The sequence below is a fragment of the Felis catus genome, chromosome D4, assembly GCF_018350175.1.
Source record: "Felis catus isolate Fca126 chromosome D4, F.catus_Fca126_mat1.0, whole genome shotgun sequence".
Lineage (NCBI taxonomy): Eukaryota > Metazoa > Chordata > Mammalia > Carnivora > Felidae > Felis > Felis catus.
In genome coordinates, this window is record NC_058380.1 from 88,114,483 (window position 1) to 88,140,939 (window position 26,457).

General features: G+C 48.5%; 2 protein-coding genes and 1 long non-coding RNA gene across 16 annotated transcripts in view; 2 read left to right on the forward strand and 1 right to left on the reverse strand.

The window, feature by feature from the left end:
• FNBP1 (formin binding protein 1) overlaps positions 1-1,194 on the reverse strand; it is a 144,691-nt gene extending 143,497 nt beyond the window's left edge. For 9 of the 11 annotated variants that reach the window (XM_023242849.2, XM_023242840.2, XM_023242839.2 and 6 more), the window contains exon 1: positions 1,017-1,194. In XM_023242849.2, the coding sequence (XP_023098617.2) occupies positions 1,017-1,040 (24 nt within the window). In that variant the 5' untranslated portion in view covers positions 1,041-1,194. The remainder of the gene's footprint in view (positions 1-1,016) is intronic. The other 2 variants (XM_045043317.1, XM_045043316.1) reach the window with 2 other exon arrangements.
• Positions 1,195-1,405: 211 nt separating this feature from the next.
• On the forward strand, positions 1,406-2,655 carry LOC109493641. Its single transcript, XR_002147920.3, has 2 exons — positions 1,406-1,664; positions 2,327-2,655. It is a non-coding gene; the product is annotated as an uncharacterized LOC109493641 (long non-coding RNA).
• Positions 2,656-8,559: 5,904 nt separating this feature from the next.
• GPR107 (G protein-coupled receptor 107) overlaps positions 8,560-26,457 on the forward strand; it is a 68,883-nt gene continuing 50,985 nt past the window's right edge. The window contains exon 1 of one of the 4 annotated variants that reach the window (XM_045043893.1): positions 8,560-8,779. Coding sequence is in view for 2 of the 4 variants with exons in the window: in XM_045043894.1 (XP_044899829.1) it covers positions 9,104-9,244 (141 nt within the window). In the remaining 2 variants the exon portion in view is untranslated. Of the gene's footprint in view, positions 8,780-8,916; positions 9,245-26,457 lie in introns of those variants that run through there. The other 3 variants (XM_045043894.1, XR_002737693.2, XM_023242851.2) reach the window with 3 other exon arrangements.

The window sequence follows — 26,457 nt, forward strand, 5'->3', positions numbered from 1 at the left end:
CCCCGCGGCAAACCCAGGATCTGAGCTGCTCCTTGAGAACTACGAGCGCGCCCCGCGCCGCCACAGGTCAAAAGTCCTCGCCCCGAGAGGGAAGACACACCACTTCTCGCCCGTGTACCCCAAAACCCAAGACCTGGGACCCGGCCGGGCCGAGGCCGCCCCGCCCCCGAGAGGAGCGCCAGATCGGCCCGCACTTCCACTGGGAGAACAGCCCCAGGGACTCGCGGCTGGGGCGCCCGAACGCATCACGCAGCCCCGAAAATCCGACGGCCTCCACGCCCCCTCGAAGCCGGTCGGTCGCGCATCGGTTACTCGACGCGAGGGATTAAGGCTGCTTTTTCCACACCCCACTCTGAGCTCGGGGCGCGGGGGACAGGGAGGCCGGCCCGCGCCCCTCGACCAGACCGCCGCGGGGACCTGGATCCGCACCCCGTTCCCAAGCACCGGGGCGAGGCGTTGGGAAGGAGGCACAGGTTCGTGCTCCCTTCCCGGGCCGCTGGGGGGACCCAGATCCGCACCCCTTCTCAGGCCGCTGGAGAGCAGGGGGACCCGGATTCGCACCCCCTGCTCAGGCCGCCGGGGAGACTCAGATCCGCTCCCCCCTCCTCAGGCCGCTAGGGAGTAGGGGGGACCCAGATCTGCACCTCCTGCTCAGGCGGCCTGGGGTCTCAGATCCGCGCCCCCTCCTCAGGCTGCTGGAGGGGGTGGGGGGGTACCCGCACCCCCGGCCCAGGCCGCCGGGGAGACCCGGATCCGTGCCCCCTTCTCAGGCGGCCGAGGACCCACACCAGCTCCCCTCGCCTGGGAAGGGCGAATCTCGCTCGCACCTCCGGCTCGGGCCAAGGCCGACGAGGGGCACCGAGCCCCGCGTCTGCTCCCGAGGCCGCGGGGACCCGGACCAGCGCGCCATCGCCTTCACCAAGGCAGCTCGGCCCGCGCCCCCTGCCCAGGCGCGCCAGGCACCTCCCCACCCCCCCCACCCCCCCACAGCCCGGCGGGCCCGGTCCCTCACTCACCCAGAGCTCGATGCCCCAGCTCATGGTGCAGGCAGGGGGCGGGAAGGGGCGCGCCGCGCGGCGGGCGCGGCTCTCCGGTCCCCCTCCCCGGCGATCCCTTCGCCCGTTGAGATCCCCGCGACCGAGGAAAGCCCGGTGCGCGCGCGGCCGCCGCCTCCTCTGGCCCGCCGCTCCTCGCCTTGGGTCTCCTCGGCAGCTCCTCCTCCCCGAAGCTCCTCAGCAAAATGGCCCGAGGAAGCAGCCGCCGCTGCCGCCGCAGCGCCCGCCCGCCCAACACCCGGAGACCCAGAGGAGGGGGAAGCGAGGGAGGGGCTGCGGGCTGGGGGCGGGGCTACGCCGGGGGAGGGGCCGGCCTGACAGCTCGCGCACGCGCGCGCCCCGCCCCCGCCCCCGGCCCACCTTCCCGCCGGGCGCCCTCCGCCGGGCCTCCGCGGCGCCGGGGTCCAGAAGGACGCACGGGGTGGCGGGAGGGCCGGCGGGATCTGGAACCCGGAGAACTCGACCTGCCGATTTCTTTTATTTCTTATTAGCGACCACGTTCTGTGCTCTTGGAACGACCTCTCGCCTTTGAACGTAGCCGGACTCTGTTATTAGCGGTGCTCTACCGAGGCCTGGGGTTGCCCCACCGCGCCGAGCGCCAATTTGGACGTAAGGACAATATTTTTCCCTGGCGGCCATTCGCGCCGACCAGAGTTCGCTCGGGTTGCCCTTTTCCCACCGCCCGGCAGCCGCGGAGGCCCGAACGGCCCTGCGGCCTTGCACGGTGGGAGGGGGGCCTGGTACGGCGATGTCTGTGCCGGATACAGATAGGGAAGTCGAGGCCAAGAGCGACCAAGCAGCTCTGAGGGGCCGGGGAAGGAATCCAGGGGCAGGCAACCAGTGATTTCTAATCTCTGAAACCAGTGGTTCCCAACTGGTTGGGCCAAGAAACGCTCACACGTGAAATAACGTCGCGGCTTAGTGGGTTATAATAGCAAAGGCGTTGGGTCCACGGATAACGCGTCAATCCGGCTTCCTGCACACTAGCTGGGTGGCCTCAAGACAATGACTCCGCCTCCCACATGGAGGTTATAAGTATCCATCCCACCCAGTGCTGGAGAGGAACAGGAGATGAGCACCTGTTACCCGCCCAACGTTGGTAAACTGAGAGCTGATTTTTCTTTTAAGATTTTAAGTAATCTCTGCACCCAAGGTGGGGCTGGAACTGACAACCCCAGGATAAACAATCTCAAGCTCCAGAGACTGAGCCAGCCAGGTGCCCCCCGAGTTGATTTTTAAGTAGATGCTCCCCTTTTCTTTGTGTTCCAAAGGTCTACCCAGATATTTCCAACAAGCTGTGTTGAATTGTGGAGTTCCGACTCTTCCCTCTGAATCACTACGTCCTCTCCTCCCCAAGTTTTCATTTCGCTCGTATCTAACATTACTGACTTTTCTGAGTAACTGAGAACTAAAATGGGCCCCATTTGAGAAATATTGCACAATAATGCATCTCTCCAATACCACCCCACCACCACCAGCCTCAACAAGTTTATCATTCTCCTCCGTGGAAGGGTGGAGATGAAAAACCCTTGCAGAGAAACCTACGAGTCTACTTCCGTTGTTGGACAGAGTTACAATAAATTGAAACTGTCTAAGCTGTTGGGTTGGTGGGTTTTTTTTTTGTTTTTGTTTCTTTCAGTTACCAGCTCCCCCTACTCATTCGTTTTTAGCGCGTGTATTTAAACATTTTTCTCTCAACAGTTCCCAGGTCTGGGAACTCTTTACTCCAGAGCCTGCTAGATACGCAACAATCAGGATGGCCAGTCTCTTACTCCCAAGGCAGATTAGGAGCCCGAGTGAATCGGAAGGCTTAGAATTTCAAACAATGCTGCAAAATTTAGTTTGCTATCTGGAAATGGTAAAGGAAATACAGGTTAGCTAACGAGACCTTGCTCAGCAATCAACTCAATTTCCCTTCCTGCCAAGGCTTGACTCTTTTTCCAGTCAAATACAATGATCTAATCTTGACTGAGTTCTTGGAGACTTCTCAAAAACACACTGACCATTTGTGAAAATATGCTAATCAGGAGAAAAAACAACCTGCTGCTCTAGAAGGGAAAGAAGAGGAAGGGACAGAAGAAGAAAAAAAAAGACCACATGACAATGAAACCTTTTTAAAGTAAGCAGGAAATAGTTATAGAAGCCACAGTAGCAGAACTCTATGGAACCAGGTTAATTAGACCACACTGCAAAATATCTTTAAATTCATTAAGTTTGGGTGGTCCCTGGAAAAGTTTTGAAAATGTCAGAATCTTCAAGAAATAAAAATAAAGGAAAAAGGCACTACTGATCTCAGAGCAAGGGAAACCAACACAGTTCAGGATTAAGAGAAGCCGGGGGGGGGGGGGGGGGGGGGGGGGGGGGGGGGGGGGGGGGGGGGGGGGGGGGGGGGGGGGGGGGGGGGGGGGGGGGGGGGGATTACAGCACAGTATTCTCTAGGCAGAACAAAATCCACTTCAGTTTCTCTTATAGTAAGAGAATAATTCTAAGACAAAGAATTCTCACTATTGACACATTAGGGTGACCTGACCTACTTAGGCATCAATTTTCACAGGACGTATTCTAAGCTCTATGTAAATGCTTGAATTACATAGAAGGTCAATGTGGGTTCAGCATACCTGTTTCACCTCTCAGTCACAGTTGAAGAACACGGATTTACAAAGTTATGATCTTGGTGGGTAACTGTGAATTTCCACCAGATACTCTGTTCATGTGGACATGATTAGAGACCCTGCACAGCCCAACAATTCCACCAGGGCTTTTTGACAATTCTAATGCTTCCAGCAAATAATAAACATCTCGCTCAGGGCCTTTGATGTATAGAGATCTCTTTTACCTAGTTTACAGGAGATAGGTTTTGTAACTGCTAAGTTGGGATTTTAGTGTTCCATGACTTATCAGATAGATGTGTTATGTGTGTGACCTTCCCAAGTCGACTTAAACTGGGTTTCAGTTTCCTCATTGGTAACACAGGGACCGCACAGGTTGTTACGAGGCTGAATGAGGGGGCTGGCATGCACACAGGCTTTGGGGTCAACCAGATTGGGATCGCCCTGCACAGACGGCTGCAGAGCTGTGGTCGAATTATTTTCCTTCTCTAAACCTGTTTCCCACTCTAGAAAATGGACATAATGCTACTGACTTCAAAGTCACGAAGATTTGTAGTAGCACTTTGAAGATTAAGTGCCCCTGAGATTGGGGCGCCTGCGTGGCTCAGTCGGTTGAGCATCCGACTTTGGCTCAGGTCACGATCTCTCACGGTTTGTGGGTTCGAGCCCTGCGTCGGGCTCTGGGCTCACGGCTTGGAGTCTGGAGCCTGCTTCGGATTCTGTGTCCCCCTCCTTCTTTGCCCCTCCCCCGCTCATGCTCTGTCTCTGTCTCTCCAAAGTGAATAAAGATTTTTTAAAAATTAAAAAAAAAAAAAAAGAATACGTGTAAAATGCTTAGCACACTATGGGCACGAGTTATCAGTCCCTTCCTTTCCTCTTGTTTTCTGGAGGATTTTTACTTATCACATCAAGGAAAGCAATGCTTTCAACACTTCTGATGCAGCAAAGCGGCCTGCCTGAACTACAACTAATTGGTTGTCTATTGCTGAAATACTATTCATAATGAACTTCTTGGTATTTTTTTTTTCTTTAAAATAGCTTCCATCAGTTTCCAGCTTAAAATTCTCCATTTGTTTAGCATCCAAACTTCTAAGGACCCAAGAAAGCAGTCAAGTGGAAAAAGTTGGACTGGGATAAAAGTCGCAACTCTCTGGCGAGTAGAATCTTAAAACTGCGACCGAGTTTTCACCTGATTGTGGAATTTCCCCCGAAGGTCTATGAAAATGTGCACGAAATCAGGAAAAACCAGCTGTCCTATGACCAAGCAAGTTACACACTGTGCCGCCAAGCTGAGAAGTGAATTTGATGTTTTTCTCCAAACCACGGGATTTAAGATGCGTCAGGGCCTCGTTTTTCCAAGAAGATCACTCTCTGTAGGAACACCTGATGGACTTCCCCATGCCCCACGAAACGAAGCTTCAAGCCAAAGAACAAGAGTGATGTTTGACTTCTGAATGTATTTTTTTTTTATTTTTATTTTTTAACGTTTATTTATTTTTGAGACAGAGAGAGACAGAGCATGAACGGGGGAGGGTCAGAGAGAGGGAGACACAGAATCTGAAACAGGCTCCAGGCTCTGAGCTGTCAGCACAGAACCCAATGCAGGGCTCGAACTCACGGACCATGAGATCATGACCTGAGCCGAAGTCGGACGCTTAACCGACCAAGCCACCCAGGCGCCCCGACTTCTGAATGTATTTACAGAGGTCTGGGGTCTTACATATCAACTCTTTTGATAAGAAAAACATATGGCGATTATACCTTATTACAGCTGGAGAACATTAACCCGCTAATTTCTATAAGATTTCTGGAAATGTCTGGAAACTTCTAAATGGATACCAAAGATTATTAATAGTACTAGGTTCAAAATACAAATTCAGCTACTAGTGGCAAACTTTGGTGGATCCTGCAAAGTTAGAGGAAATGGAAAAACAAAACAGACTCGACTAAGAGAGCAAGGTTAAAAGCCAGCTTTGGGAGATCAGTCTTTGCACCTCCTCCAGGCTTTTTCAGGCGATACCTTAAAGTTCAACGTCCCTTTGAAAATGTTGCCAGGGAGAAGCAGGCATAACTTGTTCTATTGCTCAACATGTCTGTTTCCAGTTACAGCATCATGATTATGCAAATAATCTTTTCTTGAAACTCTGAAATTATGTGCCCGAATAGGATTGTCAAGAGAGTTTTCACCTTATTTGAAAAATAATTATCTTAAAAAAAAAAAAAAAGAAAACCACTTCACTTTTAAGTCTTTGTAATTAGCGTTCCCTTTCATAATTCTCTCAATTTTAAACTAATGACTGGTACAATATAGTTCTCAAATACGTGAAGGAAGATACTACTTATAAACTTCTGGACAGATACCATTGGTATGTGACCCGGCGAAGGTCACAGAATAATTCCCAAGGGGAAAGAAGCAAAGAGTAAGAATCCAACTTTAAGCCTTTGTAAAGTTGTTCCCCAGAAACTTAAAAAAAAAAAAAAAAGCTTTCTATTTTATAAACTATTTAAATGTTTCATGACTATTATATCACTTAATGAAATTAAGACTCTTCCTGGTCATTCCGTTTTTAGAAGACAATTAGTATGTTCACATTAAAAACCAGAGAGTCTCAAAAATGGTATCTCACTTTACAAAGTATAAAAACCAGGGGTGCCTGGGTGGCTCCGTCCAACTTCAGCTCAGGTCATGGTCTCACGGTTCGTGAGTTCGAGCCCTGTGTCGGGCTCTGGGCTGACAGCTCGGAGCCTGGAGCCTGCTTCGGATTCTGCGTCTCCCTCTCTCTCTGCCCCTCCCCTGCTCATGCTCAGTCTCTCTCTCTCTCTCCTTCAAAAATAAATCAACATGTTTTAAAAAGTGTAAAAACCAGAAATACTCTAAAGCATTGCAGACTGCCTTTAAAAACGAAACTGCAATGAAAAATCACCTTTTCCTTGAACGGCTTGTTTCATATTGACATGAGAATCAGTTAACTGTTGTTGAAGTGTCCTCTTGATACCAAAAAAGAAAGTATCATTTATTTTATACTCTTACTATGTTCTTTCATATTGCGGGTTTGTAAAATACGTTCTGAACATTTTTCTAGCATTTGATAACACACCAGTTACTTATATTCTGGGCTTTTAACTTTTTGAAATATTAAAACGGTGATAATTAGAAAACCATGCAGGGTTCAGTGCCAGAGTACAGACTGGGCTTTGTGGTTGGGCCCTGAATGAGTTTGAGAGTTCCATCTGGGTTATTTGTGAATGAGGAGAGGCCTTTGAATAAGTCGCATCTTTTAAAAAAGGAATCAAAACATACATCTTTTATAAGGTTTTGGTGACGTTGGGTGAGATCATGCGTATGTAAAGTACTGAGCAACATTTTGGCAAATTTAACCACTCGATAAATGAATTTAACTATTATTATCTCCCTGTGTGGATTTGCAAAATAATAGTTTCTTGTGCCCCGTTTCTTCATCTGTAAAATGGGGTAGTGAGAGCAGATAAAAATTCTGTGCAAAGATGTAAGATTACATATTTGCAATGGATGGCCAAAGACCAGAGGTTGGGGAAAGATGTGCCTCACCAGCCGGTAAACAGTGCCTCTCTCTTCCGGGCTCCACCTTAGTGCCCTACTTTCGTCCTTACAGTGTGACAGAATTTGTACGGATTGTTCATTCAAGGGAGGAATTCATTGATTCATGATGTTACCAAAATTGCACACAGCTAAAAAAAATCTAGGACCTTCCCTTTCTCCCATCCCCCTCATGCTTCCTTCTCCTATTCTGTATTTGACTGATGTTTTTTTTTTTAAAAATTAACGTTTATTTATTTTTGAAGGAGAGAGAGAGACAGAGAGTGAGCGGGGGAGGAGCAGAGAGGGAGGGAGACACAGAATCCCAAGCAGGCCCCAGGCTCCCAGCTGTCAGCACCGAGCCAGATGCGGGACTGGAACTCACAAACCGTGAGACCATGACCCCGGCGGAAGTCAGACGCTTAACTCACTGAGCCACCCAGGAGCCCCACCCCCATTTTTTTTTTTTTTTTAAACCTGAGTGCAGCCCATTCAAATAGATCATGTTAATTTCAGTTCCTCGTTCCAGGGAAAACTTTAAAAATCGCACTGTGTCATACAATACACTAGTACACTAGTTTTTTACTTTTTCCTCTTTAATGATTTCACACGAAGGGCGCGCATTACTTGCGTGGCAAGCTACAAACGAATCTAAAAACTAAATAAACTTGTCTAGTTTATTGGCAATTTTCATGATCATGTTCCTTTGTAACTTTTATTTCAATTTTTTAATGTTTATTTATTTTTGGCACAGACAAAGAGAGAGACAGAGTGCGACTGGGGAGGGGCAGAGAGAGAGGGAGACGCAGGATCCGAAGCGGGCTCCAGGTTCCGAGCTGTCAGCACAGAGCCCCACCTCGGGCTGGAACCCCCCAACCAGGAGACCATGACCTGAGCTGAAGTCAGATGCTTGACCGACTGAGCCACCCAGGCGCCCCGTTTCTCTAGCTTCTTGATAAAAGGTGGTGAGAGAGGGAACCCACTACTGAATTCGCTATTGAAGATCTCCCTACAAATCCCAGATTGGAAGCAAAGAAAGTCTCCACACAGAACTCAGGGACAAACGTTGACCCTGAGGCTCTAGCGGTCGGAGGAAATAATGTGGGGCCATACAACACAGTACTTGGAAGTTTCCGTGTGATTCTCAGCTCAACCTGGAACAAACGACTTAATTTCTCAGAGCCTCAGTTTGCTTACCTGTAAAGTGGGGATAACGGTCCTGCCTACCTCCTACCTCACCAGACTGCTCCAAGGATTCAACGCAGTAATGCAACACAAAGGGCCTAAGCACCTGATGAGGGCTCAATAAATCGTCTCACTGCAAGCACTTCGTCTGACACTTTAGTGTGAGGTGCCTCCACAAAACCAAGGGCCCTACGACAAGCCCGGAACTTGGTATTTTCCACCGAGTCCACGCCGCTCCCGAAAGCAGGCCGATCGTCGGCGGGGCACGGTGCTGTGGCCACAGCGAAAGACTCCCCGCCCGCAGACAACCCGGATCCCCCTGCGGCCGCGGTCCTGCAGGCCCAAGGTGGCTTTCAAAACTCCGCGGGGCGGAGGTGAGGCCCCTGGGTGGGTGGGGGGAGGGTTTCCTGCCCGGGGCTTTTGCCATGGCAACCGCCACAGACTTCTCCACGGGGGGAGGGGGAAACTCCACCTCTTCCGGCTAAACCGAGAGTCTGCGTCGGAGAGGCCAACAGAATCGCCCCAAGGTGGCCGCTCTCAGCCCCTCGGCGACCTCCCGGGCCGCACGCTCCAGGTCAAGGCCCACAAGCCCCCGGCGGCCGGCCTCCGAGCCCCGCTTCCAGGCCCTTCCGGGGGCCGGCGCCCTTTGCCCCCGGAAGTGGGCGGGAGAGGAAGCGGCTGGTGATGCTGGAACAAACATGGCCGCCCCGGCGCCAGTCGGCCCCTCGGGCTCCCGCCGTCCTCCGCTGGCCGCCGGCCTCCGGCTGCTGCCGCTGCTGGGGCTGCTGCAGCTGCTGGCCCAGCCCGGCCTGGGCCGCGTCCACCACCTGGCGCTCAAGGTAAGGCCGGCCAGGGCCGCGCGGGGGGCGGAGGCCGAGGCCGAGGCCGCTCTCCGGGGCTGGGGGCAACTTTGGCCCACGGTGGGCGGGAGCCTCTGAGCGATGGCCCTCCGCCCCTCCTTGCCCCAGGCGCCGCCTCTTGCCGAGGGAGGGTTCTGCGGGGAACTGTGGTCACGGCGGGGGTCCTCGGACCGTCTGGAAGGGGCAGGAAGGTTGGGACCTGAGCCGCCGAGGGGAAGGGGCTGAACTGCGGCGTAACCCCAAGGACTCAGGAGGCCGCCCTTGCTGACTTTCCTCGCTTCCCGGCCGAGAGCGACCAGCTATCCGACTGTTATCCCCGCTTCACTTGTCCGCGGTGCCCACTCTTCCATCCTCTTGTGCCCCTTGAAGGGACGCGAAACCCTAGCCTCAGTTTCCCGGTTTGGCGTAGGGCGCTCTCTGGACTGATGAAAGCGGGAATCTCCTGGAGGAGGTGCAAATGGTTGTTTTTAAGGAATTTCAAATCTTGCCTGAAATACACGACCAGCATTAAAAATGTGTTTCTAATTAGAGGGCCTGCCCTTTCTTCCCCTCGCTCCTGTCACTGTCAGTCTAGGGAAGAGACTTACATAGGGCCTAGAATGATCTTACTTTACAGTTCACCGCTAAGAGTCGTCTGAGGCTAAAACGTGCCTCCAGGCGATTCAGCAGGTTAATCTATCTGAGGAGTAGAAAAATAAATCGTTACGACCCAAAGCCTTGTACATTATTTTCACAACGTACAGTTTTCTAAGAAGTTGTGGGATTGTAAGCACTTTGTCTTATAAGAACACATTACTTGAAAACCACGAAGCATTGTTATTTTGTGACGGTAGAGTTTGAAGAGTATGGAATCCAGATGAAAAAGCCTGGCCAGACCCATGCACCGTACTTTGGGTTATCAGCTTTTGCTGTTTGTCAAGTAAAAAGCATCCTGATTAAAATGGTTCCTAAGTGCAGGGAAATAGGTGAGTCTTGGCTCCTTTTGAGAATCTGTTGAAAACTATAGAACCTTTCCCCAGAAAAGTGCAAGTAGAAATGTAGACAACACATTCAGGGGGAATTTCTGCGGCTTTATAAGCCCCAGATGATTATCCATAGGCCCTAGTCCCCAGGCTTATGACTGTGATTCCAGATCTACAGAGTTCTTTCATTTATAGTTCAGGATCCTTGATGTTAGAGTAAGTGGTGGAACTGAATTGATGTAGGTTATAAATTGGAGACAAAGCTAGTAATGACCACACTGGGCCGTGCCTTTTGGTTCCCAATCCAGTGATCTTTGTAGATTTTTGGAATTAAAGTGTCAGGTGTTCAGCACCATTGGGTAAATACTGACGGTATTGATATAGGTGAAAACGTACACTAACCTCAGTGGTGGAAGCAAACCGAATTGGTGTGATTCTGCTGATGGGTTTCTTCCTGTTGTGCTAAATTACTTAATGTTTTTCATCCGTGTACGTGATTCGTAAGTACTGTGGTAGTTATTCTGTAATAATACTGTAGTGGTTTCTTTCCTCTTTGGGTAAATATTCTGTTTTCTTCCCCCAAGGAAACAGAAATCACCTGAAGAGAGCCTTTCAGAGCAGCAGCGTTAGATGGTCTTCTTGTGCTTGAGACGGCATGAACTAGGAGACTTGATCAGGATATAGACCTAGAGTGGCAAGAATAACATGAAGAAGTCACTGAGCATTATAAATATGCATTGATCTGTTTGAAAACTTCATGGAGTTTTCATGGAGAAAAATTCATGGAGAATTTCAAACAGACATCAATAGCAGCCAGAATGAACTCCCATGTACCTGTCATCCAGCCTCAATAACCATTAACCCGTAGCTAATTCTGCCCCATCCCCATACACATGACTTCTCTCTTGACATCCTTTTTTTTTTTTAAGTTAGAAATGAGTCTTTTCATTTTTTATTCACTTTTCTTATCCCATATTATGCTTTTCTTTCTTTTTAAAATTTTATTTATTTATTGGGTGCGGAGGGAGGGGGGGAGAGAGAGAGAGAGAGAGAAAGAGAAAGAGAAAGAGAAAGGGAATCTTAAGCAAGCTCCATGCTCACTGTGGAACCTGATGCAGGGCTTGAGCCCACGACACTGGGATCATGACCTGAGCTGAAATCAAGAGTCAGATGCTCAACTGACTGCACCATTGGGCGCCCCTCTTCCTTTCCTTTCCTTTCCTTTCCTTTCCTTTCCTTTCCTTTCCTTTCCTCTCCTCTCCTCTCCTCTCCTCTCCTCCCCTCCCCTCCCCTCCCCTCCCCTCCCCTCCCCTCCCCTCCCCTCCCCTCCCCTCCCCCCCCCCCCCCCCCCCCCCCCCCCCCCCCCCCGTCCTGTCCTGTCCTGTCCTTCATTCCTTCATTCTTCCTTCCATAGGCTCTAGGCAAAACCTGGGGCTTGAACTCATGACCCCCAAGATCAAGAGTCTCACGCCCTACCGACTGAAGCGGCCAGTGTTCATCTATCCTTTAAATTGTTAATCGGATGTAGAGGCTTGATCATGTTCAGGTTTGATTCTGTTGGCAAGACCGCTTCATCGTTAGCGCTGTGTGCTTCCGCTGGGAGGCATACTGTATGATTTTCTGTCACGTTTGCCCCATCGATGCCCGATGCTTATATCTCTGTGTTCATTTGTGTCTTAGTCTTTTCAGGCTGCTGTAACAATACACACACTGGGTAGCTCATAAACAACATAAATTTATTTCTCACAGGTCTGGAGGCTAAGTCCAAGATCGAGGTGCTAGCTTGGTGAGGGCCATCTTCCTGGTTCCTAGCGGGTGTCTACTCACTGTGCCCTTAACGGTGGAAGGGGTGGGGGATGTCTGTGGGGTCTCTCTTACAAGAACACTGATCCCATTCACGAAGGCTCAGCCCTCACGACATAAGTACCTCCCTGCTAATACCATTACCTTTGGGGATTAGGATTTCAACACACGAATTTTGGGGGAGAACAAACATTCGGACCATAGCAATTTGGCATTTGATCTTTACATTGTCTGGTGTCAAAGTGTAGGACTGTCTTGATTAAGTTTTATGTTTTATTGTATAGTAGATCTGGTTATATTTCTCAAATTTGGCACACAAGGCAAAGTGTATGAAGTGCAAACAAGTATTGTTCCTTAGACGTTTATTTGCTCAGGAAACATTTATGGATCACAGGTATTAGGCGTAATCCCTACCCCCAGGCTGACCAGGCCTGGAAGTTTCAGACCAGCAAAGAAAACAGATACGGTCCTCCATATTCTGCGTTGTAGTATAGACTTCTCTATTGATGGAAATTTTTCTCAAGTATTTTAATACTTCTTGACTTCATAAACCTGAGATACGGGATAAAATGAGCTTTTCCTGGATAATGGGTGGTTTCCATTCATTTATTCACTAAACGTTTATTTTCTGACTCCTAACTTTGACAGATGGAATATTTGTTTAAAAAAATTTTTTTTTATTGTTTATTTGACAGAGAGAGAGACAGGGTATGAGCGGGGTGGGGGTTGCAGAGAGCGAGGGAGACACAGAATCTAAAGCAGGCTCCAGGCTCCGAGCCGTCAGCCCAGAGCCTGTCGCTGGGCTCGAACTCGCAGACCGCGAGATCATGACCTGAGCCGAAGTCGGCCACTCAACCGACTGAGACACCCAGGCGCCCCTGAAGTTTCCTTAGGTTGGGAGTGACCGAATTTACATTTTAGGGAGGTTTCTGTGGGCACGTGATCAGGGGGGCAGGACCGGAAGCGATAGGAGCCAGTGATGACTCTGGGTACAAGATTAGGGCTGAGAGCAGGGCGCTGTGGGGAGGAGGGGGAAGAGGGAGCAGACCACTAGCCGTTGAGAAGGCGAATGCTGGGCAAATGTGGAGGTGAAGGAGGAGGTGACACCTAGGTTGCTGGCAGAGGTTATGAAGGTGGAGACTGGTGCCACCACCTGACAGGCCATAGGAGGAAGATGAGATAATCCTGTTAACACGGAGCGGCGTGCGGCGCCGCTCCGTGCGTATTTATCCTCAGACTGTAAACACACGTCCTCTGCCTCCCACTCGCACTCATGGTAGAAGGATTAAGTTTGGGGATCTGATGATCCAACCGGCATATTTTGCAGGGTGTGAAGGGCACTTCCTGCGTAATTACCCATTTGCGTAGCTGAATTACTCTTTTCCCTCCTGTTAGACCAACAGAGTGAAGCGCCAGTTTGGCTTGAGCACATGCCGTCCTGTGGTTCGTGGGCCTGGCCAAAAGGCAGCGGGTTCCCGATTCGTTTGGGCTTGGGTCATGCGAACATACGGACTGATCCGCGTCCCGCCCTCATTTTTCATACGTTCTCCTGCCTACTTTCATGCACACTCTGGAGGTTCTCTTCACACCGGTACCTGGCATTTTTAATTAGCCTCCTAACTTCAGTGTATGCTTTAAATGGCTTCTGTTTGTTTGTCTGTTTTTAATGTTTATTTTCGAGGGGAGCCAGAGAGTGCGTGGGGGAGGGGCAGAGAGACCGAGAGGGTATCAAGAGAATCTGAAACAGGTTCCAGGCGCTGAGCTGTCAGCAACAGAGCCCGACGCGGGCTCGAACTCGCTAACTCCACGATCGTGACCTGAGCCGAAGTCACACGCTTAACCGTCGAGCCGCCCAGGCGCCCCTTTAAATGGTTTCTCACACACACGCCGCTCAGGGTTTCATCCCTTTTAAGTACAACGATCTATTGAGTATCTGTTCCTCGGTATGTGTGCACATAAGCACATAACGTGCCCTTTTGCAGTGACTGTCGTCACTGCACGTGTGCTGGTTTGCTTTCTTCCGAGAATACTAGCACGGAAGAATCAAGTATTTGATCGGTAGAGTTTCTTAATAAGACAGCCCTGGAAAATTCTAGTGACCGCTTTGTCTTTTTTCCACTTGTCCTGCCCCTGCCCCTGCCCCTTCCACGGCTGCTGTTACACATTTTTGCTGCTGCTGCTGCTGCTGCTGCTGCTGCTTCTTCTTCTTCTAATTCTTCTTCTTTTTGGTCTCCCCCCAGTGCACCCTCACATGTAGTTTACTATTTTTTTAACTTGTAGAAAAAAAGTTGGGGTCAAAAAATACTCTCTGGACTAGCCGACAGGTTTTCTTCTCCTTCACCTCTTTACTTGAAGGATGACGTCTACATGGGCCAGGTAAGTAAGCGCTGAAACACTTCACTGTGAATGATTAGGAAGACGGGTATATATGCTGCGGTGACAAGTGTCCCTCCAAAATGAACGTCTACCTGGAACCTCAGAATGTGGCCTTGTCTGGAAATGGGGTGTTCGCAGAAGTGAGTGGTTAAGATTAGGTCATGCTGGCTTAGGATGGGCCCTAATTCCAGCACGACTGGTGTCCTTACAGGAAGAGGGGACACACACAGAAGGAAGAAGGCCATGTGAAGACAGAACAGAGATTGCGGTGAGGTATCTGTAAACCAGGAAACTCCAGGGCTTGCCAGCAGCCTCCAGAAGCACAGAAGACACGGGGAGGATTTTTTTCTTAGAGCCTCTCCAGGGAGAACAGCCATGCCCAGGCCTTGGTTTTGGACTTGTAGCCTCCAGAACTGTAGGAGTAGAAGTTTCTGTTGTTTTAAGCCGCCCAGTCTGTGGGTATCCTGACAGCAGCTCTCGAAAGTAATCAATATGTAGCAACCTTACTTCAAAACTCTACCTTCGTGGCAATGTGTTATTACTTTGTGTGTGTGTGTGTGGGTGTTTAATTTTTATTTATTTTGAGAGAGAGAGAGAGAATCAGAGCGCAAGCACGGGAGGGGCAGAGAGAGGGGAAGACAACAGAATCCGAAGCAGGCCCCAGGCTCCGAGCTGTCAGGACAGAGCCCGACGCGGGGCTCGAACCCACGAGCCAGGAGGTCATGACCTGAGCTGAAGTCGGACGCTGAACCGACTGAGCCACCCGGGGGCCCCACGTTACTGCTCTGTTTTTGAGTAATAACTTTTAGAGAACACCTCTGGCAGTTTGACGTAGCGGTGATCCCCGGTACGTAAGTCCAGTCCCTCTCTGTACAAATACCCGAGAACCTGATCGCGTTAGCCTTCTGTGGTGGGTCTTCCTTAAGCCAGTGGCTACAGCCCCACTGCACAGACTGCTTTGTGAGGCCCCCTCACCCCCAAGAGTTTCTGGAGAGTTTTGGGAAATTAAGAGAGCATCTTCCTCCTCCACGCCATGCCCCGTCTCAGGGCGGGGCCGTCCTGGTAAACCTCAGACCCTTCCCAGGCAGCCTCCGGAACTGTGGTCAGTACGTAAAATGAATGTGGGCAGCCTTGTCTGTCCAGAGTATTGATCAGGGCGGTATGGAAAACGACGCAGTGTGTTCTTGCAACGGCAGCGTGAGGTCAGACCCGTTACGTGGGCCTTGTGAGCGTTGCAGAGAGCTCGGTCGAGGCAGCCAACAGCCCGTCCGCGGCAACGCAGAGTGAGACACGAAGGAGCTGGGACGAACGTGACACTGAGGTAGATGCCGTTGGCACATTCGTTGTTGTCTTAAATCTTTTTTTTTTTTTTTAAATGGTTATTTATTTTGAAAGAGAGAGAGAGCAAGTGAGCAGGGGAGGTACAGAAAGAGGGAGAGAGAGAATCCCAAGCAGGCTCCACACCGTCAGCACAGAGCCTGACACAGGGCTCGAACCCACGAACCGTGGGATCATGACCTGAGCCGAAACCATGAGTCGGACGCTCAGCCGACCGAGCCCCCCGGGCACCCCATGTCCCTCTTCAATGTGCCTCCAGGACTCTAGTATGTGAGACCGCCGTGTTCACAAGAAGGTGGACACTGCTCCAGTGTCAAATGTTCTAGGCTCACTTGGAAATGAGGGTTCTACAGAATCTAAGTTTGAAGGGTGGTGATAGCAACTTGTTATTAAAGTACCCCCCGTAAGCCAAAGACTGGGCCGAATATTGGATGTTTTTATTCACTGACTCCTCATAACAGCCCTTTGAGGCAAACGTTACCGTTCCTACTTTGTAAATTGGGAAAACAGAACTTGGGTTACAGAAGCGGAGGCGACAGAACTTGAACCCAAGACCAGGGCTCCTCCCATCTTCCCACTTGCACTGGGTGAGCAGCCCTCAGTGACTGTCCCCGAGGAAAGCCCTGATTGCCAAGACCCCAGATTTCGGTGTGTCTGTGTTTTTGTTTGGCATTCTCTTTCAGCTTTTTGTAGTTTTTCTCTCGTGTGTGCTTAGCTGTCACAATTTTGCTTCTTTGAGTAAATTGGACCTCATTCCTTTTGTGAGTTGCTGTCTAAATACAGTGAGCCAAGAATTCAGATACTAAGCTTCTTATGGGAATGTCTCCTAGCGTTGATAGTAGGCAGGCAAGGGATGGGGATGGTAGATGGCATTATTCTTGGTTTTCTCTGTAGTAGAGAAATTGATTGTGGGTGCCTTTTGCTGAAAGGCACTGTTGCTTGCCTTGGAGATGTGATGTTTGTTTTAATCCGAGGTCACCAATTTAGATGCTGCCGGAAGCCAGCTAGATACTGTGAGCAGGCTGGCTCCAGGGGACCCCGGGGGGCACGGCCGGCTGAGGGGCACCTGTTCCTTCTACAGGGGGCTGCTTCTCTGCTTTTGCTGCGTTGGAATGTGGCCCAGACATAGTGGGTTTTCTCCCCCCGCCCCCAAGAAAACCTAGAAATTTCGCCTTTTATGTGAAATTAGCCAGCAACTAACTGAAGTTAAAAAACAAAAAACCACCATTTTAGCCAAATAGAACACATTTACGGGCCCACACAGTCTTACTGCCAGTTGGTGAGCTGTTTAAAACGAAGTGGCCAGGTAAGTGACCTTGAGCTAGCTCAGTTAAGTGTTACTGTACTTACCCTCTCAAGTTCAGTTCATGCGAACAACTAAACTGAAGCATCATTATTCTCCTTGCTTTAAAATTTTTTTTTTTTGTCAACGTTTATTTATTTTTGGGACAGAGAGAGACAGAGCATGAACGGGGGAGGGGCAGAGAGAGAGGGAGACACAGAATCAGAAACAGGCTCCAGGCTCCCAGCCATCAGCCCAGAGCCCGACGCGGGGCTCGAACTCCCGGACCGCGAGATCGTGACCTGGCTGAAGTCGGACGCTTAACCGACTGCGCCACCCAGGCGCCCCTTATTCTCCTTGCTTTATATGTGAAAACAGTTTAATGTGAAATTGTTGAGGAAGTTAAAGCAAAAACACTGCTTATATCCTCATATTTAGTCAAAAGAACAGGATCGTCCGTAGAAAACAATTATTGTTACAGGGAGGAAAAAAGGAGAAAGCACACCAAGATAGTAGTCTTCATTAGGGATTATGAGTGGCTTTTTTTTTAACGTTTATTTGTTTTTGAGAGAGAGAGGGAGAGAGAGAGGGAGAGAGAGAGCGCTTGAGTGTGTGAGCAGGGGAGGAGCAGAAAGAGAGGGAGACCCAGAATCGGAAGCACACTCCTGTTTCAGATTCTGTGTCTCTCTTTCTGTCTGCCTCCCTCTCTCAAAAATAAACATTAAAAAAAAAAATTTTTTTTAATAAAGAAAGAAACAGGTGCCCCAAATTCATGAAGTGTCAGGAAATGCAGCTGAATTGGTGTCGGCAAAATGGAATGCCTGACGTCAAGGTTCGGTGAGGATGTAAGGAGGAAGCTCTCCTCTACCTTGGAGATCCCTTTGGCAGTTTCTGGCAAATTGAAAATGTGCACATTCTGTGTCCCAGCTTGTTCACGCCTGGGCGTACGCATGTACTCCCGATCTCTGCACAAATATGTGTAAGAAGGCACGCACAGGGATGTTCGTGACAGCATTGTGATGGCAAAAGTTTGGAAATTCCCTGAATGTTCGCGGATGGGGAAATGGATATACCGATGTTCCTCGACTTACAATCGAGCTGTGTCCCGATAAACCCACTGTAAGTTGAAAATGCCTTGATACGCCTACCCTCCTGATCATCAGAGCCTAGCCTGGCCCACCTTCAGCTCCCGGAACACTTACATTCGCCTACATCTGGGCAGAATCACCTCACAGGCTCATAAAACGAGCCTGTTTTATACCAAAGTGCCGAATGCCTCGTGTAATGTACCGAATACCGTCCTGAAAGCGACAAACAGAACGGTCGTCCGTGTAGGGGTCGGTTACGCTTGTGACCGCGGGGCTGCCTGAGAGCCGCGGCCGCTGCCGCCGCCCAGCATCCCGAGAGAGGATCGTGCACACCTCTAGCCTGGGAAGAGAGCCAAATCCAAACCTCAAAGTCCGGTTTCTACCGCGTATGTATTCCTTCTGCACCATCGAAAGGCCAGAAAATTTGAAGCTGGACCGGTCTTCCTGTGATGTACGTGTGGTGAAATACAAGCCGGTAAAGTGGGACCCGGAGCATGATAAATGTATCAACACAGATGGGTCCTCAAAAACAGTGTTGTCTGAAAATGCAAGTTACAGATGTGCTTCGACGTTATGACACCGTGTATCCAAAGTTTTAAAACACCGAATGATACTGTGTGATGTTTACGGATATGGATAGATGTATCTAGTAAAGGTACTGTTATTATCTTTTTTTTTTAAACGTTTATTTATTTTTGAGAGACAGAAACAGAACGAGCAGGGGGGTGGGGGGCGGAGAGACAGGGAGACACAGAATCGGAAGCAGGCTCCAGGCTCGGAGCTGTCAGCACAGAGCCCGATGCGGGGCCGGAACTCGAGCTGTGAGACCATGACCTGAGCCGAAGTCGCACGCCTAATGACTGAGCCACCCAGGCGCCCCCGTAGTAAAAGTACTTTCAGAGGGAGAGCAGGAAGGCACCTAATCAGGTCATGAGCACAGGGAGGGGGGAGGAGAGGGGACGAGGGTTCGACAGAGGGACGAAGGCATTTTTCTTTGTCACCAGTGTTTTATTTTCCCTTCTTCACACCCTCCCTTCCTGTGAATGCAAAGCAGCTGCAACATAGACATCTAATAAGCCTGGAGAGCGGGGGAACTGGGTATCTGTTGTTACTCCTTTTACTTTCCTACAACCAGGAGGATGGGGAGGCCCCGGAGGCCGCAGGCTCGCTTGTCCGGCTGACCGCTGGTGCCCAGTGCCCGACACGCGGTGGGGCTTCAGCAGGCATTTGTCGAATGACGGAATGAGTGCATTTCTGTGTCCCGGTTTTTCTCAAGTGAACACTTGTTGCTAGAAAAGGTATCGTTGCCATGTTTGTAAAAGCAGAAGTTCTCTGGGTCGCCTGGGTGGCTCGGTCGGTTGAGTGTCCAGCTTCTGCTCAGGTCATGATCTCGTGGATCATGGGTTCGACTGCTCAGAGCCCGGAGCCTGCCCCTCCCCTGTTTGTGCTTTGTCTGTCTCTCAAAAATGAACAAACATTAAAAAAAAAAAATTTTTTTAAAGTAGAAATTCCCTGAACCTGGGTGGTGGGCTTGTGAGTGCTCAGTCCTACACGCCTGATCTTGTTATGGATGCCACCAAACAGCAAGATTATACATTGTGGCTGTGCTTATACCTTTCTGACGTGTGTGCGTCACACGTCACACACACAGAAGATTTGAAGCGGGCTCCACGCTGACAGCAGCGAGCCCCGATGTAGAGCTCGAACTCACAAACCATGAGACCCAGTTGATTTATTTATTTTTAGTAACCTCTACACCCAGTGTGAGGCTCAAACTCTCCACCCCAAGACCAGGAGTTGCGCCTCTTCCAACCGAGCCAGCCGGGCGCTCCTCTAACATGGTATTTGGTTGCTGAGTACTAGTTCAGAGCTTTGAGATCTGAAGTACGTGTTTGACATTTTCTTAGATCTAAAGGAAAACCCCGAACCGTTATTATGACTTATCCCTGAGTGGTAAGGTTGCAGCTACTTTTCTACACGGTTCACTTATGTTTTCTCTGACCACGTACAGGCTTTATAATTCACAATAACTGATGGTGAAGTAGGTGAGGAGCTTCCAGGGTGGCAGGCATCTGGGGGGTGAGGGGGGAGTGGCGGGGAAGCTTTGCGCCCCTTCCTTCTCGCATTTCTTTCATCTGACTCTGAGTTCTAGTCTTTTGTAATAACTCTGTTCTGCGGGGCGCCTGGGTGGCTCAGTTGGCTAAGCTTGATTTCAGCTCAGGTCATGATCTCACGGTTCGTGAGATCGAGCCCTGTGCCGGGTTCTGTGCTGACCGTTGAGAGCCTGGCTTAGGTTTCTGTCTCTCTCTCTCTCTCTCTCTCTCTCTCTCTCTCTCTCTGTCCCTCCTTCCTTGCACGTGCTCGCTTGCTCTATCTCCCTCTAATAACTAAAATGAAAACAATTTTAAAAACCAGTGAACTAGTGAAGTAACATTAAAATAGATTAGAGGAAAATCTCCAAATTCTGAATGGTTTTCACACATTGGTGAAATTGAGGTACCTTTTTTTCCTTTGGCTTTGGCCCTTTTTTTCCCTAATGTAGGGGAAATTTTTATATTTTTTAAAATATATTATTAATTAAAACAGTTGTTTTTAAATTTTAAGTAGGCTCCACACCCAACACGAGGCTCGTACTCACAACCCCGAGATCAAGAGTCGCACACTCTACCAGCTGAGCCAGCCAGGCACCCTTGTCATTTATAATTTTTAAAAGTTACATTTGATTGTAAAAACGATCCTAAATCTCACTCAAAAGTAAAATAAAAATGATTTTTTGAATATAACGCTTCATTTTCGGAGGCATAGTTTATAGAAAACCATATTTTCATTTGGGTAAGTACACATTAGAACAGCTCAAGTTACAATTACCTTTCGTAAAGCATTTGGAAGAGGGAAATAGTTTTTAGCATGTGACAGGTGACCTTTTCCTTTTTGCTGATCCAAAAGCTTGTCTAACACAAGAGGACGACGGGCGTGGTGAAGAGTCCTCTCTTCTCCCCATCCCTGTGGGCGGGTTCCTCAGACTTAACCACTCTCACCCTCCGTGGGTCCTTCCACGTTTTTCTACATAACTTTAAAGATCTTCGTCTGTACATTCCCCACTTGTAGGTTTCTTTTTTTTCTTTTCTTTTCTTTCTTTGTTTTTTTTTTTTTTTTTGGCATAATCACATTTTATAAAAATCTAAGGTCGGGGGCTCCTGGGTGGCTCAGTTGGTTAAGTGTCCGACTTCGGCTCTGGTCATGATCTCACGGTTTGTGGACTCAAGCCCCGCGTCGGGCTCTCTGCTGTCAGCACAGAGCCTGGAACCTGCTTGGGATTCTGTGTCTCCCTCTCTCTCTCTCTGCCCCTGCCCTGCTCACACTCTGTCTCTGTCTCTCAAAAAGTGAATAAACGTTTAAAAAAAAATTTTTTTTTTAATTTTTAGAAATGTATTTATTTTGAGATAGCATGAGTAGGGGAGAGGCAGAAAGAGAGGGGGGAGAAAGAATCCCCAACAGGCTCCATGCTGTCAACACAGATCCCGATGCGGGGCTCGAACTCTCATGAACCGTGAGATCATGACCCGAACTGAAGTCAAAAGTCAGATGCCCAACTGACTGAGCCACCCAGGCGCCCTGCCTTTTGGTGACTTCTAAGCCAAAGTCCAGCCACAGCGGTGTCTTGTTGTCCTCAGTCCACCGAGCTCCGTGCCAAGGTCCAGAACATCCTTCCCGCTGACGTCTACATGGCCTGTGCCCTCACTACGGTGCCTTCTCAGTGAAGCTCTCCAGGACCACCTTCCTCCAAGTGGCCTGCCCTGCCCCCCACCCGGTGCTGTTTGCTGGTGCACTCCTCACGAACTGATAGACCGTGGCCTTCACAGTGCGTGTGTTCTCGTCTCCTCTCTCCACTAGACTGGAAGCTCAACAAGGCAGGGCTTTCTGTTCACCTCACTCAGTGCTCCATTCTCACAGCCTAGGGCAGTGCCTGTTCAACGAATGGCCTTTCTTTTTTTTTTTTTCTTTTTAATGTTTACTTATTTATTCGCGGGGGGGGGGGGGTGCAGGCAGAGAGAGGGAGAGAAAGAATCCCAAGCAGGTTTCCATGCTTAGCCCAGAGCCCGATGCAGGGCTTGGTCTCACGACCCGAGGATCATGACCTGAGCCAAAATCAAGAGTCAGACTCTTAACCAACTGAACCACCTGGGCACCCCATCTTTTTCTTTATTATATTACAGGCTCGCTTTATTTATTTATTTATTTATTTATTTATTTATTTATTTATTTATTTATTTATTTATTTATTTATTTATTATGTATGTATGTATGTATGTATGTATGTATGTATGTATGTAGGCTCCCTGCCCAACAGGGGGCTTGAACTCACGACCCTGAGATCAGGTGTTTGCTCTACTGAATAAGCCAGCCAAGCGCCCCTCTCTTGCAGTCTTTTTTCAAATGTTGGTATACGCGGGCCTACATCCTTCTTTTTAACCACTATGATAATTCTTCATTGTAAAGAGGACTCAGCATTGATAGAAATCATTTGTTTGTTGACAGAAATTTATACTGCATTTTGACTGCTTGATTTTAGCTATTGTAAACAGAGCTGCTTTGAATATTCTTGTAGAAATATCTTTACGTTTCAGCTCTAGTATTTCTGTGGGGGTAGATTCCTAGGCATGGGATTACTTTAAATGGAAGGTTCCAAAGAGCCCTGTATGGACAAGGTTCTGTCAGTTCACGCTACCGCCAAGTGGCGTGTGTTTGGTGTTCATTTGCACACATACGTCACAAGGCATCACGTTGTAGGTCTTAACTTCTACCAACCTGGTAAGAGAAAGGTGCCGTTTCGTGCTGACTCTTGGTGACGTTCAGGATCTCAAGTGTGTTTATTGTCTTTTAGTTTCAGACTTTCTCTGTAAACCAGAAATTTTAGGAAAACTTATTTCAATACGAGTTTACTTCTCGGCGCGTATGTACTCTTAAATGCGAGGAAAACTTTTGTGGTGGTAAAAATAAAGGTGCGTGCAAACAGCAAACAGGAAGAAGAGGGGAAACGTACGCATCCGTAATCATGCCCTGAAACCGCACGTTTTAACGTGTACTTTTTGGGTAAAGTTTTGGTTTAGAACTTCAATAGTGATACGATGAAGTTTTTTTTCAACGTTTATTTATTTTTGGGACAGAGAGAGACAGAGCATGAACGGGGGAGGGGCAGAGAGAGAGGGAGACACAGAATCGAAAACAGGCTCCAGGCTCCGAGCCATCAGCCCAGAGCCCGACGTGGGGCTCGAACTCACAGACGGCGAGATCGTGACCTGGCTGAAGTCGGACGCTTAACCGACTGCGCCACCCAGGCGCCCCATGAAGTTTTAATTTTACAAGTAGTTTATTGAAAATAGAGACAACCCATTTAGAATAATCTGAAATAACTCAGAATAATCGGCCGGTGCCACATTTTCTCTCATTGGATCCTCTGTAACAAATTAACTACCCGTTTTTTAGATCGTTTCTTCATCATTGTCGTCAGAGTAATGCTTAGATCCTTATTTGCATTAGTGCCTTGGAGATTGTAATTGTGTTTCCACTGATTTCAGATAATAAAAGTCGACTAGGAGAGCAGGAGTTTACAACCAGCCGTAGAGATAAGTACCTGAGAACAGTCCTGTGTTTTATGTTCCTGTAAACGTCTCGTGGATGAACAGTCTTGTTTACCTAACTTGAAAAGCAGTTTATTGTGGTTACGAATATGCCATGTTATCATGGTTATGTTTTTTAAAGACGTTCTCATCAAACATACACTGAAATCTTAATGGATGAAATGATAGCACATCTAGGATTTGATTCTGTTGAATCCAATCTATTGATTGGAGTGAGATCCTATTTAGATGAGATTGGGGGTGGGGAGAAGTACAGAAGAACAAAGTGGACTGTGAGTCGATGGTTTGAAATTTCCTATAATAAAAAATGCAAAACAAACAAAAGATAGACTGGTTGGTTGGTTGTAATGAGTATGAGGTGGCTAAAACCATAGGTTGGGGTTTAAACAAACCTGAGTTTGAATACTGGCTCTGTCGCCTACTGACGTCATGATTTTAAGCAAGTTTTACCACTCTGAGCCTCTATTTCCTCATCTATAAAATGGACGTAATAACACCTGCCTTGTAGTGTTGCGATAAGAATGAGTGGCGGTAGGGGTGCCCGGGCGGCTCAGTTGGTTGAGTATCTGACTCTTGGTTTCGGCTCAGGTCGTAATTTCAGGGTTTGTGGGATCGAGCCCTGTGTCAGGCTCTGTGCTGACAGCGGAGGCCTGCTTGCGATTCTCTGCCCCTCCCTCCATGCTCACTCACTCTCTCTTTCAAAATGAACAGATAAACCTAAAAAAAAAATGAGTGCTGGTAGATAAAGCTCTTAGCATAGTACTGGCTACAAGGTCAAGTGTTTGCAGTCTCTGAAATCCTTGGGGAAACAGACATTACTGCTGTGTCAGTGCTAACAGAATTAATGGGGGCGGGTGCTTCTGGCTGCCTTAGTTGGAGCACGAGACTCTTGATCTCAGGGTTGTGAGTTCGAGCCCCATGTTGGGTGTAGAGCTTACCTTAAAATCTTACCAAAAAAAAAAAAGTGTGGTTGTTGAAAATGTAATTAAATCTTCTTTGTGTCTGATATTGTCGTTCTCACCCTACTTTGGCACCCGCCCTGCCCCGTGTCTCCTTTTTTGCTTCCTTATCCAGTCAGACTGACCTCGCTGCTCCTCCTAGGAGAGTTCAGCCATTAGTGGTATCATGTGAATGTTGGTTTATTTACACTGCATCGAATCAAATGAAGTTGAATGAACAATTAGAATGGATGACCTTCCTGGTTCCTTCCAGTTTCAAAGTGTCCATGTGTCTACGGTTTGTATAGTAAAATAGGGCTTGCACAATGCCTTCCACACACACCTTATTTGACACAGCAACGCGATAACTTAAAACAGAGATGGGGGTTAGGTTAGGTGCAGGTCGTACAGATGATACTGGCAAATGGTAATACCGAACACTTTTTTTATTTTTAATTTTTTTTGTGTTTATTTTTGAGGGGGGGGGGAGGAAGAGAGAGAGAGCATGAGCAGGGGAGGGGCAGAGAGAGAGGGAGACACCGAATCGGAAGCAGGCTCCAGGCTCCGAGCTGTCGGCACAGAGCCCGATGTGGGGCTCGAACCCAGGAACCGTGAGATCATGACCTGAGCCGAAGTCGGACGCTTAACCGACGGAGCCCTCCCAGGCGCCCCGATCCTTTGCCCATTTTTAAGTCAGGTTATTCGGGTTTTTTGGGTTTTTTTGTTTTGCTGTTGAGTTGTTTGAGTTCCTCATGTATTTTGGCTATTAGCCCGGTATCAGATATATGATTTGCCCATATTTTCTCTCCTTTCAAAATGTTGTCTCTTCACTCTCTTGTTTTCTTTCCTGTGCAGAAGCTTCTCAGTTTGATGCAATCCCCATTTGTCTGTTCGTGCTGTTTTTTTGGTTGCCTGTGCTTTGGGTTTTACCCAAAAAGTCATTGCCCAGACCAGCGTCAAGAAGTTTTTTTCTTATGTTTTCTTCTACTAGTAGTTTTACGGTTTATAATCTTCCGTTTGAGTCTTCAGTCCATTTTGAACTGATGTGAGTGCATGGAGTGAGAAAGGGTCCGGTTTATTCTCGTGCGTGAAGAGATCTAGTTTTCCCAGCGCCATTTGCAGTGGAGACTGTCCTCCGCTTTGTCAGAGATCAGTTGGACATACGTGTGTGGACTTATTTCTGGGCCCTTTGTGTCCTGTTCCATCGGCCTCTGTTTTCATGCCAGTGTCGCACTGTTTTGATCGCTGTGGCTTCGTAATAGACTTTGAAACCAGGCAGTGTGATGCCTCCAGCTTTGTTCTACTCAAGAGTGCGTTGGTTATTTGGGGTCTTCTGTGGTCCCATAGGAGTTTGGGGTTGTTTGGTCTATTTCTATGAAAAATGCCGTTGGCATTTTAGTAGGGTTGACATTGAATGTGTAAGTTGCTTTGGATAGTATTGACATATTTACAATAGTAAGTCTTCTGATCCATGAACACAGATTATTTTTGCACTTATTTCTGTCTTCAGTTTCTCTCATCATTGTTTTTATGGTTTTCAGGGTATATATAGATCTATCACTTCCTTTGCTAAACTTATGCCTGAGTATTTTATTGCTTTTGATGCTATTGTAAATTTTTCTCTCTCTCTCAGATGCTTTGTTGCTAGTGTATGGAGATGCCACTGATTTTTTTTAAGTTTATTTATTTTGAGAGAGACAGAGACAGTATGAGTGGGGGGGGGGGGGGCAGAGAGAGAGAGAGAGAGAGAGAGAGAGAGAGAG